The sequence below is a fragment of the Felis catus genome, chromosome B3, assembly GCF_018350175.1.
Source record: "Felis catus isolate Fca126 chromosome B3, F.catus_Fca126_mat1.0, whole genome shotgun sequence".
Lineage (NCBI taxonomy): Eukaryota > Metazoa > Chordata > Mammalia > Carnivora > Felidae > Felis > Felis catus.
Window position 1 is genome coordinate 62398489 of NC_058373.1, and position 15976 is coordinate 62414464.

A 15976-nucleotide genomic window follows, 5' to 3' on the forward strand; every position below is an offset into this window, starting at 1 on the left:
GGAATCATTAATTGTGTGCATGTTCAACTTTACTAGGCAATTCTTAACAGTTTGGTGTGGTTAATAGCTGATAAAAATGTTGCAGTTTTGTAAATTTGGACAAGCTTCAAATGAAAGGAAGAGAGTACCCAGAGGATTGGGAGGGGAAGAAAACAATAATCATAAGCATAGAGAATATTGTTTGCTATGTACAAAGCAAGCGTTCTTTTTAATTTTTAATTTTTAAACATCCAAGTTAGTTAGCATACAGTGCAATAATGATTTCAGGAGTAGAATCCAGTGATTCATCCCCTACATGTAACACCGAGGGCTCATCCCAACATGGGTCTTCCTTAATGCCACTAACCCATTTAGCCCATCCCCCCTCCCACAATCCCTCCAGCAACCCTCAGTTTGTTCTCTGTATTTGAGTCTCTTGTGTTTTGTTCTCCTCCTTGTTTTATCTTATTTTTGCTTCCCTTCCCTTATGTTCATCTGTTTTGTACCTTAAATTCCACGAGTGAAGTCATACGATATTTGTCTTTCTCTAATTTCACTTAGTGTAATACCCTCTAGTTCCATCCACACAGCTGCAAATGGCAAGATTTCACTCTTTTTGATTGCTGAATAACACTCCATTGAATATTTATACCACATCTTCTTTACCCATTCATCTGTCAATGGGTATTTGGGCTCTTTCCATACTTCGGCTATTGTCGATAGTGCTACTATAAACTATTGTCAATAGTGCATGTGCCCCTTTGAAACAGCACACCTGTATCCCTTGGATAAATACCTAGTAGTGCAATTGCTGGGTCGTAGGGTAGTTCTATTTTTAATATTTTGAGGAACCTCCATACTGTTTTCCAGATTGGCTGCACCAGTTTGCATTCCCACCAGAAGTGCAAAAGGGTTCCTCTTCCTTCACATTCTCACCTGAGTTGTTAATCTTAGCCATTCTGACTGGTGTGAGGTGGTATCATTGTGGTATCATTTGTATTTCCTTGATGATGAGTGATGTTGAGAATTTTTCATGTGTCTGTTAGCCATCTGGATGTCTTCTTTGGAAAAGTGTCTATTTGTGTTTTGCCCATTTCTTCACTGGATTATTTGTTTTCTTGGGTGTTGAGTTTGATAAGTTCTTTATAGATTTTGGATACTAACCCTTTATCTGATAATGTCATTTGCAAATATCTTCTTCCATTCTGTTGGTTGCCTTTTAGTTTTGCTGATTGTTTCCTTAGCCATGCAGAAGCTTTTTCTCTTGATGTGTTCATTTTTGCTTTTGTTTCCTTTGCCTCTGGAGACATGTTGAGTAAGAAGTTACTGCAGGCAAGGTCAAAGAGGTTTTTGCCTGCTTTCTCCTCTAGGATTTTGAGGACTTCCTGTCTTACATTTAGGTCTTTCATCCATTTTGAGTTTATTTTTGTGTATGGTGTAGAAAAGTGGTCCAGGTTCAATCTTCCATATGTTGCCATCCAGTTTTCCCAACACCATTTCCTGAAGAGACTGTCTTTATTCCATTGGATATTCTTTCCTGCTCTGTCAAAGATTAGTTGGCCATAAGTTTGTGGGTCCATTTCTGGGTTCTCTATTCTGTTCCATTGTTCCAAAAAACTAGTCTGTTTTTGTGTCACTGTTTTTGTGTCTTGGTGATTACAGCTTTGCAATACATCTTGAAGTCTGGAATTGTGATGCCTCCAGCTTTGATTTTCTTTTTCAGGATTGCTTTGGCTATTCAGGGTCTTTTCTGGTTCCATACAAATTTTAGGATTGTTTGTTCTAGCTCTGTGAAGAATGCTGGTGTTATTTTGATAGGGCATTGAATTTGATGGCATTGAATACGTAGATTGCTTTGGGTAGTATCAACATTTTAACACTATTTGTTCTTTCAATCCATGAGCATGGAATATTTTTCTATTTTTTTGTATCTTCTTCAATTTCTTTCATAAGCTTTCTATATTTTTCAGTGTAAGTGTTCTTTTTTTAATGTTTATTTTTGGGAGAGTGAGAGAGCACGCACAAGTGGGGGAGGGGCAGAAGAGGCTCTGAAGCGGGCTCTGCACTGACAGCAATGAACCCAATGTGGGGCTCAAATTCACAAACTGGGAGATCATGACCTGAGCCAAAGTCAGGCCCTCAACAAACTGAGCCACCCAGGTGTCCCACAAAGCAAGTGTCCTAAGCAGAATGAGTGCTTTGGTGATGATATCTCTGACTGTAAACTTATCCATTTAAAACCTGGTCATATTCCTTAGGCTGCTCTGCTTTTGGTTTTCAATAATTCTATGTTCTACAAAATCCTCAGTCTTGGGTACCAGTGATCCAAAGGCCAAAGAGGCTATAAAATGAGCCCATTTTCTCTTTGGGAGAAAAGGCTGACCCAAGCAAATCTAGGTCATTCACTGAGAGATTCAGACATTCCCGGAAACCCTTGGTTCCAATCCACACTTGGAACTAAAGCCAACCTTGAAAATGCAGCTGCCAGACCAGCTGTTTTAGTCACTGCATTCACCTGCTTCTGCCTCTCACACTGCTTTCTGGAAGGAAGGCAAACTGGTATAATCTTTTTGGGAGGCAGTTTGATATTACCTATCAATGAATATTTAAAGCTATCAACCTCATATTACACTAAAAATGTATTCTACAGAAACACTGGTACAACTACAAACAGATGTGAGGATGTTCACTACAGTTTATAATAATGAAAAATTGCAAACACCTAAAATTCCACCAGTAGGGGATGGCTGAAATTATAGTGTAGTCACACAATGTGATGCAATGAAACTATTAAAAAAGATGTTCCAGAAAAGCATGTTGCAGAACAATTTGTATGGCATGATCCTATTTTTATTAAAAAAATACATAAACATTTATGCATCTATAAATAGAAAACAGGAAGAGACCACTTAATTATTAAGAGTGGTAACCTCGAGAGTAGGGGTGAAGAGAGGGAGGCTATACTAAGAGTTAAATTTCTAAAAAGGGTATTATGGGGTGCCTGCGTGGCTTATTCAGTTGAACTGTGGACTCCTGATTTCAGTTCAGGTCATGATCCCACGGTCGTGGGATGGAGCCCTGCACTGGGCTCTGCACTGATCATGGAGCCTGCTTCAGATTCCCTCTCTCTCCCTCTGCCCCTCTCCCCAGTTCACACACTCTCTCTCTAAAGTAAAAAACATAAATGAAAAAATTAAAAAAATTAAAAGGAGGCACCTGGGTAGCTCAGTCGGTTAAGCATCCGACTTTGGCTTATGTCATGATCTCACGGTTCATGAGTTTGAGCCCTGCATGGGGCTCTCTGCTGTCAGGGCAGAGCCCGCTTTGGATCTTCTATCTTCCAGTGTCTCTGCCCCTCTGCAGCTCTCTCTCTCTCAAAAATAAATAAACTTTAAAAAATGTTAAAAAAAATTAAAAGGATATATATTTTTTGATGCAAAAAGGTGATTTTATTAAAGCACGGGGACAGGAGCCATGGTCAGGAAGAGCTGCACCTAAAAGAATATCGTTTTACAAGGGGAAAAACTATAGGAAAGATCAACTGGATTCAACCTGAGCTTCCTTAGGGCAATACCTTTTTCACAGGTTCTATATATTCTAGCACTTAGCCCAGCATTTGACTTGACAAAGAGACCAATTACTACTATGTGCAAGATGGCAGAACACATGCGTGTGCATGGACACCTCTGTTTTTAAAAATCTTTTTTTTTTAATGTTTTATTTATTTTTGAGACAGAGAGAGACAGAGCATGAGCAGGGGAGGGGCAGAGGGAGAGGGAGACACAGAATCTGAAGCAGGCTCCAGGCTCTGAGCTGTCAGCACAGAGCCCAATGCGGGGCTCCAACTCACAAACTGCGAGATCATGACCTGAGCGGAAGTCGGACCCTCAACCGACTGAGCCACCCAGGCACCCCAACCTCTGTTTTTAAAGCATCTGCAGTGGAACCGTTGTCGTCAGGAACTCTTGTTTGCAATAAAGGCCTTTGAAGCAATGCTATTCAATAGAAACTTGTGTAATGATGGAAATGTTCTGTATCTGTGCTGTCTGATATGGTAGCCACTAGACCAAATGGCTTTAAAGCCCAGTATGTGGCTAGTGCAATGGAATAACTGCATATTAAATTTTATTTCATTTTAATTAATTTAAATTAAATAGCACATATGCCTAGGAGTAGACAATGAAGACTTGAAGGATCAGCTGAAATAAACAGGAAAATATACACATATACAAAATTTTGCATACCATTTCAAGAGATTCAGGGACCCTCTCAAGACCATCCATGTGTCCTGTCATCAAATACCTTTGAGGCTGACTAAAAGAATGAGAATAAGATAAACAGGACTAGAGAGGGAAAGAGTACAGAACTAAAGAGCTGAGATGGAAAATGCTACCATTCAGAACCCCAAAAGGCAAAAGACAAGATATGAAGATAGTTTCTGCCTCTTTCCTCCTCCCACCACAAAGATCATTTGCCTCACTGTTTGTTAACTGTTTGTTTGTTTTCCCCACAGTGGACCGTACACTGCCGACTATATACTCCCTAAGAACAGGGACAACATCTATCTTACTCATCATTATATACAGAAAGCCCAGTATAAACCTAGCATACAGTTAGCACTCAAATATCTGCTGAATGAATGAGTTTTCCCAGGCATCTGATTCTTGCCAGTCCTAGGAAACCAGAGCTCCTGAGTTAAGGAGGGTCTTAGTGATAAAACGAATTGGCTGGCTCATGAGAGATACAGGGTTTTCACAAAATTGAGCAGATACTCAGATCCATGAAAATCTTGTCTCACCCAGGCTGTCCCTGTGCCTGATCGTTTGGAGTTGTTGATATACAAGCCATGGAAAGACTTCAATAGTGACAGTGAACCACACATACACTGGGGCCAGAGAGCCAAAAGTCCCCAAAGCCCTTCTCCTTGGATGTCTCCTCTATTTCTCTCCCTCTGGAATTCGCCTGCCTTCTCTCAGATTGCCCCTCCACCTGCAATCTTTCTCTTATGTCTCTACTGGGCAAATTCTGACTCATTATTTGATGCTTTCTCTCTCTGAGAAACCTGTGCTGGCACTTCCAGGCAGAATTATACCACATCTCCACTGGTTCCCTTTGTATTTTGCACATCTCATCATGTGTGCTCTGCCAGGGCAGGGCTAGTTATACATTTTGTATCCCAGCATTAAATAATGTTTGGCATATCACAGGTGGCCAACCAGTATGGATCACAAAAAGAATATAAACTCATTTGTTTTTCCCCATCACGCCGTGACTGCTTAGTGTGTGCTGATCAAAGTCTACAGATTAGTTAATGAGTGTCTCATTCACACTGAAGAAGCCTGAAAACAAAAATTCAGGGGTACTCCAAAGAAATAGGAAATACACGACAGAGAAATAATAAAAGGAACAGAAAGCAGAAAACATGCACCTGAACAGAAGAGAAGTCAAAAGGCTGACCAGGTAGAAATGCAGGGCAAGAAATAAGCAGTAAGAACATCCTGAATATGGTAAAGGGACTTTAAGAAAAGCCCAGAGCTAACATCATACAATGGTGAAAGACTGAAAACTTTCCCCCTAAGCCACGGAGAAGACAAAAATGCCCACTTTCGCTCTGCTACTTCTATTCAACATTGTACTGGAATCACAATGAGCTATCCAGAGCAATTAGACATAAAAAGAAATAAAAGGCATCCAATTGGAAAAGGAAGAAGTAAAATTATCTCTAGTCCCAGATGACATGAAAAAAATACCCCCCCCCCCCCATTAAGAATCCACACACAGGAGCACCTGGGTGGCTCTGTTGGTTAAATGTCCGACTTCGGCTCAGGTCATGATCTCGTAAATTCAAGCCCTGTGTTGGGCTCTGTGCTGACAGCTCAGAGCCTGGAGCCTGCTTCAGATTCCGTCTCCTTCTCTCTCTGCCCCTCCCCTGCTCGTACTATTTCTCAAAAATAAATAAACATTAAAAAAAAAGCGGGGGGTGGGCTGGGCACCTGGGTGGCTCAGTCAGTTAAGCTCTGACTTTGACTCTGGTCATGATCTCACGGTTCGTGGGTTCAAGCCCTGCGTTGGGCTCTGTGCTGACAGCTCAGAGCCTGGAGCCTGTTTCAGATCCTGTGTCTCCCTCTCTCTATGCCCTCCCCCTCTCACACTCTGTCTCTGTCTCTCCCTCTGTCAAATAAATAAACATCAAAAATTAAAAAAAAAAAGAATCCACACACACAAAACTACTAAGCTAATAAATTCAGCAAAGTTGCAGGATAAAAACCAACACAAAAGTCAGTTGTAATTCTATACTCTTGCAATGAACTATCCAAATACAAAATTAAGAAAATTATTCATTTTATTATTTTTAGTTCATTTTAAATAGTATCAAAAAGAGTGCAGGTGCCTGGCTGGTTCAGTCAGAGGAGCATGTGACTCTTGACCTTGGGGTCATGAGTTCGAGTCCCGCATGGAGTGTAGAGATTACTTAAATAAATAAAACTTAAAAAAAAGAATAAGATGCTTGAGAGTAAATTTAACCAAGGAGGTATAAGACTTGTACACTAGAAATGACAAAACAAACATTGCCAGAAGAAATTAAAGATCTAAAAAATTGGAAAGATATTCCATTTTCATGGATTAGAAGACTTAATAATGTTAAGATGGTAATATTACCTAAAATATTACCTGGGTGGCTCAGTCAGTTAAGCATCTGACTTTGGCTCAGGTCATGAGTTCAGGAGTTCAAGCCCCATGTCAGGCACTGTGCTGACAGCTTGGAGCCTGGAGCCTGCTTCAGATTCTGTGTGTCTCTCTCTGTCACTCCCCTGCTCGTGCTCTGTCTCTCTCAAAAACAAATAAAAATATTAAAAATAATTTGTAGATTCAATTCAATCCCTACCAAATTCCTATCAGCCTCACAGTCAACAAAAGGAAAAACAGACAAAAGGGACTACATCAAACTTAAGAAACTTTTGTGGATCAAAGGACATAATCAATAAAATAAAAGGCAGCCTATGGAATGGGAGAAAATAAGCTATGTATCTGATAAGGGATTAATATCCAGAATACGTAAAACTCCTACAATTTAGGGACAACAAAAAATCAAACAACCTGATTGAAAAATGCACAAAGGATTTGAATAGACATTTTCCTAAATGAGGTACAAAAGGCCAACAAGAAAATGAAAAGATGTTCAATGTCACTAATCATCAGGGAAATGCAAACCAAAACTACAATTAAATGACACCTCACACGCACATAAAAAGAAAACCCAAACAACAAAAAATAACAAGTGTTGACAAGGATGTGGAGAAATTAGAACACTTGTACATTGTTAACAGCATTGTAAAAAAGATGAAACTAGTATGGAAAACAGTATGGTGGCTCCTCAAAGAATTAAAAATAGAAATACCATACAATCTAACAATCCTATTTCTTGATATATACTCAAAAGAATTGAATGCAGGGTCTTCTTTTTTAAAAGTTTATTTATTTATTTTGGGGGAGAGGGGCAGAGAGAGGGAGAAAGAGAATCCCAAGAAGCCTCTGTACTATCAGCCCAGAACCTGATGCAGGGCTTGATCCCCAAAACCCATGAAATCATGACCTGAGCTGAAATCAAATGTCGGACATTTAACTGAGACACTCAGGCGCCCAGAAGCAGAGTCTTAAAGAGATATTTGTTCACAGCAGCATTACTTATGAAGGCTAACAGGTGGAAGCAGCCCAGGTGTCCATCAGCAGATGAATGGATAAACAAAATGTGGTACATACGGACAGTCTTAAAAAGGAAGAGATCCCGTCACAAGCTACGACATGGATGAACCTTGAGGACATTAAGCTAATGAAATGAGCCAATCACAAAAAGACAAATACTGCATGATTCCATTTATATGAGGTATCTAAAATAGTCAAGTTCATAGAAACAGAAAGTAGAATGGTGGTGGCCAGAGCCTGGAAGGAAGGGAAGAGAGGGGAGTTGTAGTTTAAAGGGTATAGAGTTTCAGTCATGCAAGATGAAAAAGTCCTGGAGATCTGTTTCACAACAATGTAAATATAATTAACATTATTGAACTGTACACTTAAAAAATATCTAGGATGGTAAATTTTATGTCATGTAATTTTTACCAAAATAAAGATTTAATTTTTTCAAATATTTATTTTTGAGAGAGAGAGAAAGACAGAGACATCAGTGTGGGAGGGGCAGAGAGTGAAGGAAGACAGAGAATCCTAATCAGGCTCCGTGCTGACAGCACAGAGCTGGATGTGGGGCTCGAACTCACAAACTGCGAGATGAGGACCTGAGCCAAAATTGGACACTTAACAGACTGAGCCACCCAGGCACCCCCCAAAATTTGATTTTTAAAATCCCACTAGCCTTTTTGCAGGAATGGAAAAGTTTATCTTAAAATTCGTAAGAAATCAGAGGCTTGAATAGCCAAAACAGTCTTGAAAAAGTTGGAAGATTCACTGTTCCTGATTTCAAAACTTATTACAAAGGGCATCTGGGTGGCTCAATCATCTGAGAGGCTGACTTCGACTCAGGTCCTGATCTCGCGGTTCATGGGATTGAGCCCTGAGTTGGGCTCTGCACTGGCAACACAGAGCCTGCTTGGGATTGTCTCTCCCCCTCCCTTGTTCATGTGCATGCACTCCCTCTCTAAATAAATAAACATTAAAAAAATCAAACCCAATGGTCAATGACTTAATAAATTGTGCCTAAGTATAGACAACCTACAGAATGGGAGAAAATATTTGCAAATCATTTATCTGATAAGGGTCTTGTATCCAGAATATATGAATAACTCTTATAACTCAACAACAAAAGACAAACAACCCAATTCAAAAATGGCAGAAGACTTGAATAGACATTTCTCCAAAGATACATAAATGGACAGGAAGCACACGGAAAGATGCTTGGAGATGCTCAATAGGGAAATGAAAATCAAAACCACAAGGCATGAACACTTCACTCCCACTAACAGACCATAATCAAAACAACAGAAAGCAACAAATATTGGTGAAGATAGGGAGAAACTGAAACCCTTGTGCACTGCCAGTGGGAACGTAAGATGGATCAGCTGTTGGGGTAAAAAGTTGGTGATTCCTCAAAAAGTTAAACATAGAAGGGCGCCTGGCTGGATCTCAGGGCTCTGAGTTCAAGCCCCACGTTGAGTGTAGTGATTACTTAAATAAATATGAACGTTCATAACAGCACTATTCACAATAGCCAAAAGGCGGACACAACCCAAATGTCCATCAACTGATGAACGGATACACAAGTGTGGTATAACCATATAAGAGAAAAATATTATTTGGCCATAAAAAAGGAATGATGTACTGATACATGCTATAAATTGGACAAATCTTAAAAACACTATGCTAAGCAAAAGAACACAGACCTAAAAGGTCACATATTGTATGATTCAATTTCTATGAAAAGTCCAGAATTGGCGAATCCAGACAGACAGAAAGGAGATTAATGGTTACCAGAGCTGTGGGAGGAATGGGAAATGGGGAGTGAGTGTTTAATAGTCATGGGTTTCCTTGTGGGTAGGGGAAATGTTTGGAAACTAAGTGAGAGGTGATGGCTGCACAACCTTGTGAATGTACCAAATGTCACTGAACTGCCTATCTTAAGATAGTTAATTGTACAATGTTATTTTTACATTAAAAAAAAGTAAGAAAACCAAGACACACAAGGTTTTAGAAAAAGGGATATATTTACAAACCAACAAGCTCCCAAACTCCAGCTAGAGGGAGAGGAAAGGAGGTAGCAAGTATAAGCAGATCCTTTATGAACCCAACCTCACTCGTGTAGAAACCCTGAGTACCAGCCCATGAGATCAGCTCCTATTCCATGGCCCATTTGTCTTCTAGTTCAAGAAGCAGTCCCTCGACCACAGCCTTCAGTCTTCTTGCCAGTCATCCTGTGCCCAGGCAGGCATGGGTGAAAAGTACTCAAACCCAGGCCCTTTATAACGGAGAGCATGCAGGAACATCACAAGGTCCTGGGGCAAGGGGTCCTGTCGCACCAGCCGGCACTCTGCACACAGAGGGTCTATCTCTCGATTCACAAAATCAGTTTCGGCTGCCTTCCCTGGTGCCAAGGCCATTGTGTCCAGATCCTGAGGGGCTGCATCAACCACTCCATCCATCTTCTGGGCAGATGCAGCCAACTCTTCTAGGTGGTCCTTACCCAACTCTGAGGAGGGAGCTGTAGAGTCTATTAGTCCCGGGGACAGGTCGCCCTCACAGAGATCTAGCACATCCAGGCTCTGTTTGGCCTGGTGCTCTGCCACAAGATCCCGAAGCAGTTCCTCATCCGTTTTGGGAATGTGGCCGCCCCGGCCGCGGGATGGACCCCAGGCAACTGAGTTGTAGATGGGGTCATTGAGAATGGGGTGTCCCAGGAACTGGAGGTGGACTCGGATCTGGTGAGTGCGGCCTGTGAGTGGCAGGCACCGCACCACACTGGAGTGACCATTGTAGCTCAGTCTCTGGAATACTGTCTCACAGGGCTTGCCCCGAGTATCTACACGGCACACCCCTACCTTGTAAGATACCACCAAGATGGGTTCCTTGCAGGTCACTTCCTCAGTGGGGAACTCCCCCTCCACCCGGCACACGTACTCCTTCTCCAGCTACGTAGGAGGGAAGAAGAAGAACGTCAGCACAAAGCCCAAATTCATGAAGTTCAGACCCAATACAGTGACAAGAAATGCATCAGTGTCAGACAGAAGAGGATTCAAACCCCAGCTCCACCATTTGCCAGTTGCAGGATTCTAGGCACATTACTTAACCTCTTTAAATCCAATTAACTTGTCTAGAAAACCTAAGGTTATTGGGGTGCCTAGGTGGCTCAGTCAATTAAGTGTCTGCCTCTTGGTATTGTCTCAGGTCATGATTTCAAGGTATGAGTTTGAACCCTGTGTCAGGTTCCGTGATGATGACAGGGGGCCCGCTTGGGATTCTCTCTCTCTCTCCCTCTCTCTCTGCCCCTTCCCCCTCCTCTCTTTCTCTCTCTCAAAATAAATAAATATACTTAAAATAAGTTATTTTATTTTATTTTATTTATTTATTTTTTCAACCTTTATTTTTGGGAGAGAGAGAGACAGAGCATGAACGGGGGGGGGGGGGGGGGGGGGAGCAGACAGAGAGGGAGACACAGAATCGGAAACAGGCTCCAGGCTCTGAGCCATCAGCCCAGAGCCTGATGCGGGGCTCGAACTCACGGACTGCGAGATCGTGACCTAGCTGGTGTCGGACACTTAACCGACTGCGCCACCCAGGCGCCCCTTAAAATAAGTTATTTTAAAAAAAGCATTTATCTCACAGGACTGTTAACAAGGATTCAGTGAGTTAGACTCTAATGTACTTGGTACTGAGCCTGGTACACAGTAAACACTCAATAAATGTATTGCCATCAGATCCAAAAGTACAAGCCTCAAGACTATAGTCACTACCACTGAACTCTTCTTAAGTTTCTTCCAACTTCATCCAGAATTTTTCTACCAAGTAGACTCTCCCCACAACCTTAAAAATCTTAATCATCAAAAAACAAACAAAACCGGACAACACCTTGGTCAGCCTGTCAGCACTTTAAAACTTCAAAATGGCAAGCTACCAAGAAAGGCAGTATATACACCATCTCAAAAGATCTTTTGAAACATAAGAGATAATAACCTGTCTTTGACATTTTCAGGGTTGACCTTCCTGAAGATAGGAAAATTGGCCAGATAACATGAAGGGCCACTTCAACAGAACTCAGTGACACAATTCTGATACAAAGCATTCATGAGCCCAGGAAGTGGCATGCAGGAGACAGAAGCCCAGCTCACCTGCCGATCCCGAACCTGCTCATGAATTCTCTCTGAGACAGCAGCCGTTTTGGCAAACATGAGGACACCTGAGGTAAGGCGGTCCAGCCGATGCAGTGGATGTAGCTCCTTGAGTTGGTGCTCCTTGCCCAGGATGAAGATGACAGTGTTGTGTCGGAAGCGGCCACAAGGGTGGACAGGAATGGAAGAAGGCTTGTCTACAACCACCACATCCTCATTCTCAGCCAGCAGGCGGACAGGTTCCGCTGTGACCGGTGGCTCATGCCTGTGCACTCTGTTCCGCAAGAAGTCATTGTCCTGCCAATGACAAAGGCAACTCATCAGCCCAGAGGCCAGCAACCTGTAATCAACTTCACACACCGCTTCCTGTTCCTTACTGACACACAATGGACACAGCACATCCTTAACCAGAAAATGCAGTGTGCACTGTGTATTCTTATTTTGCAAAAGTACAGATAGACACGCAGGCAGATAGTAGGCACTGAAGAAGTACTAGAAAGATATACACAAAAATGTTTTGGTATTTCTGGGTGGTGGTATTATGGATTTTTTTTTTTTTTTGGTTTTGCTCATTTGTATTTTCTCTACAATAAAGTTATATTTAAAAAATAAAGTTTTAAAAAAAGATAAAGCTTTCTAAAATGGAGGGGAAAAACCTCCATAAAATCATCACTTACTGTGACCGTGAACAAACAACACCAAGATCTAAGTCCAGACATCTGGCCTTTAGACTTGAACTGCCACAGGCCCACTGCATGTCATTTAACTTCTCTGGGCCTCAGTTTCGTGATCTGTAAAATGTGAGGGTTAGGCCAGACCTGTACTTCTCCAAATAGGAATAGGAGAGGGGATTCAAACCACTCGATCTCCAAATGCTTACACTGTCTTGTCTCCCCTTACAACCTGGTGAGTCAGTGTTACTGACAGGGGTGTCTGGTAGCTCTTAGCTGTGATGGATTTTTAAATGGTCAAAGCACTGGGCTAGACAATTCTAGACTCTATCCCTGACATTTCACAACTGTACCGTATCAGGCTCTATGATAAGTATTAAAAAAAATTTTTTTTAAGTTTATTTATTTTGAAGCGCGGGGAGAGATAGAGGAAGAGTGAGAGAGAGAGAATCCCAGACAGGCTCCACGCTGTCGCGCAAAGCCTGACTGGGGCTCCAACTCAGGGAACTGTGAGATCATGACCTGAGCCAAAATCAATAGCCAGAGGCTTGGGATGCCTGGGTGGCTCAGTTGGTCAAGCATCTGACTTCGGCGCAGGTCACAATATTGCAGTTCATGGGTTCGAGCCCAAGCATCAGGCTCTGTGCTGACAGCTCAGAGCCTGGAGCCTGCTTCAGATTCTGGGTCTCCCTCTCTCTCTCTCCATCTCCTCTGATCACACCGTCTCTCAACAATAAATAAACGTTAAAAAAAACATTAAAAAAAAAAAAGAGAGCCTTAACCACTGAGCCAGCCAGGCGCCCTTCTACGATAAATAATTTAAGTAGTAGTTTTAAGAACACAGGGTTTGGAGGTGACACTGTTGTCTTACCTCTTTGAAGTTCACTTTAGTTCTGTTTCTTCACAGGTAAAATGAGGTGGCAATACCTATCCCACAAGGCTGTCATTAGAATTTAATGTTAAGTACATAAAATGCTTACCTTTGTGCCAGCACACAGTAAGAACACATAAAAGAGAGGCTCTGTTATTACTATTTGTACAGAGATCTATAATGCAAGATAGGTATCAGTGCCAGTGCTACAAGGCAGTGCACAAAGGGAGCTTTGAAAATTCCAACTTCTGTCCCTTGGAAACAAGGTAGCCGCCTGGATGGAAAGGATAAATGGGCTGAGTTTTGAAGCACAGAGGCTACTTCTGCGGAGATGGGATGAGAGAAGAGGCCTCTTAAAAGAGTGTTCCAGGTGAAAGTGAAGATGCTTCAGAATTACCTCGATTTTACTCCAGTAACTAAGCCCTATTTACTCTGAAAAGACCCCTGTCCCCTTTCCTCGCCCGCTTCCAGCCGGCCCCATCAGGACTCCACCTTGAGCACGATGTTGAGGTCCTGTACCGGCTCCTCGTTGAGGTGCAGGCGCCCCGCCCGGACTGCGGCCTCGTAGTAGGCCAAGGGCTGAGCTCGGAATTCGGTGCTGAAGACGTGCAACAAGCTGTGGCCCACCCAGCGGCCTTTGCAGTAGGTCCGGAAGTCAAAGTAATAGGGCCGCACTTTGCGCAGGCCGCCCTCGAAGTAGTAGCTGGTCTCTGCAAAGTGCTCATCGCCGAAGCTCACCCCTGCCCGCCGCTTCTTCGGGGGTGGCACGACGCGCTCTCTGGTGGCGTCCCGTCGCTTCTTACGCTTGCCTGAGCCTGAAGCTGCAACTGGGGCCTGCTCCTCGCTCGCTTGGGTCGGCTTCCCGTCCTCCCGGGCCGGCTCCACTCCCGGGCCCACAGGCTCCGGGCTCCCGGAGAGCAGCTCACCACTCGCGTCGCCACTAACGTCTCCGTTTTGTTGAGCCGGAGTCTTCAGCCCGGCCGCTCCCTCGGCCCCAGTTGAGGATGTTTCCGCCATCGGACCCCTACAACCACCCCACGTACAGGCAGCAATGAGACGCCGGAGGTTGAAGCACCCTTGTACGAGAACTGGCAGCCACGGCCGGCCGCTCAGCCACATGACCCGCGGCCTCCACGTTCTGCGTCGCGGCCTGAGTACGTCACCGGGCATCAGCCAATCAGCGAGGCCCAAGTGCCGAGGCGGGGACTGAGAAGAGAAGGCGTGAGAGACGGAGAGAGTTGAAGGAGTGGAAATGTGAGTTGAGAGTCAGTGGGTGAGACTAAGGGAGTGAATTGAATTGAGAGGCAGTGAGAATGACTCACCAGAAGTGTAGTTTCACGTAGATATGCTCAAAGTCCCTTGGATCTGGAAAAACGAAAGGAGCTTTACTCAAATGAGAATGAGGATTGCTAAACTCTTACTCTCCTAAGAAGCGCCGTGCTGTATACTTCAAAGCATGTTATAGTATGTGACTTATTACTCAATAAAGCTGTTATGTATGTATTTAAACGCACATGGGCGTACACACACACACACACACACACACTCCGGAAGCAATGTCTTCACATCTATCCTTCCCCCTAATAGTAGAATTAAAGAGCTCCCATTTGCCTTCCATATGCTCCTGTCCTGAGATTAAAACGGCAAGTGGATCAGTAGATGCCTTTGTCAGAGTTCTTAAATGCAAGATATGAAACCAACTCTGGTTAACTTCATCAGAGAGGGAATTAGTGAAAGGATATTAGTACTTCATAGAGTACATAAGAGAGCTGGAGAACAGGCTCAGAAACAGCCAAATCAAGAGAACACAAGTCCTCTGAAAACCAGCCACACGACATAAGGGTGAATAGTATGGAATGTGAACTATATTTCAATAAAGTAGTTTTTTTTTTAAAGACTTTTTCAGAATGTGTCTGAAGCACAGGAAAGGAATGAGATACTAGAATGTTATAGAGAGGAAGTCCTTGTGGGATTGTATAAAGCCTTGCTTCTCAAAATGTGGTGTTTGGATGAGCAACATGGGAAACACCTGGCAACTTGTTGGAACTGCAGAATCTTGTTCCTCCCCCCCCCCCCCCCACCTACTGAGTGAGAATCTGTATATTTTTAATGTTTATTTATTTTTGAGAGTGGGGGGTAGCGGGAGGGGCAGAGAGAGAGTTGGAAGCAGGCTCCAGGCTCTGAGCTGTCAGCACAGAATCTGATGCAGGGCTTGAAGTCACAGACTGCAAGATCATGACCTGAGCCGAAGTGGGTCACTTAACCAACTGAGCCACCCAGGGGCCCTGAGAATCTGTATTTTATTTTTTTTAAGGAGGGTGGCAGAGGGAGAGGGAGAAAGAGAATCGTAAGCAGGTTCCATACCCAGCACAGAGCCTGACGTGGGACTTGATCCCATTACTATGAGATCATGACCTGAGCTGAAATCAAGAGTTGGACGCTTAACTGACTGAGCCACCCAGATGCCCCTAAAATTTTTTAAATTATTATTTTTTATTTTTAGAGAGAGAGAAAGAGAGTGCAAGCAGGGGAGGGGCAGAGATACAGAGAGAATCCCAAGCAGGCTCCACATTGTCAGCGCAAAGCCTGATGTGGGTCTCAAAATTCACGAACTGTGAGATCATGAC

The 15976-nt window shown here is 43.1% G+C and overlaps 1 protein-coding gene across 1 annotated transcript; it reads right to left on the reverse strand.

Moving 5' to 3' along the window:
* Window positions 1-9670: 9670 nt before the first annotated feature.
* Window positions 9671-14503, reverse strand: RPUSD2 (RNA pseudouridine synthase domain containing 2). Its single transcript, XM_003987340.5, has 3 exons — window positions 13842-14503; window positions 11808-12104; window positions 9671-10610 (listed from the first exon to the last, which is right to left on the reverse strand). Exons 1-3 carry the CDS (start codon window positions 14466-14468, stop codon window positions 9876-9878), a joined length of 1659 nt encoding a protein of 552 aa, XP_003987389.4. The 5' UTR covers window positions 14469-14503; the 3' UTR covers window positions 9671-9875.
* Between the last annotated feature and the right edge of the window lie 1473 nt (window positions 14504-15976).

Coding starts and splice junctions, on each gene's coding strand:
- RPUSD2 (XM_003987340.5), bottom strand. CDS start 14,468: ATGTGGCTGAGCGGCCGGCCGTGGCTGCCAGTTCTCGTACAAGGGTGC. Junction 12,105..13,841: donor ACCTCAACATCGTGCTCAAG/GTGGAGTCCTGA, acceptor TGTCATTGGCAG/GACAATGACTTCTTGCGGAA. Junction 10,611..11,807: donor AGCAGGTTCGGGATCGGCAG/GTGAGCTGGGCT, acceptor CCTCCTACGTAG/CTGGAGAAGGAGTACGTGTG.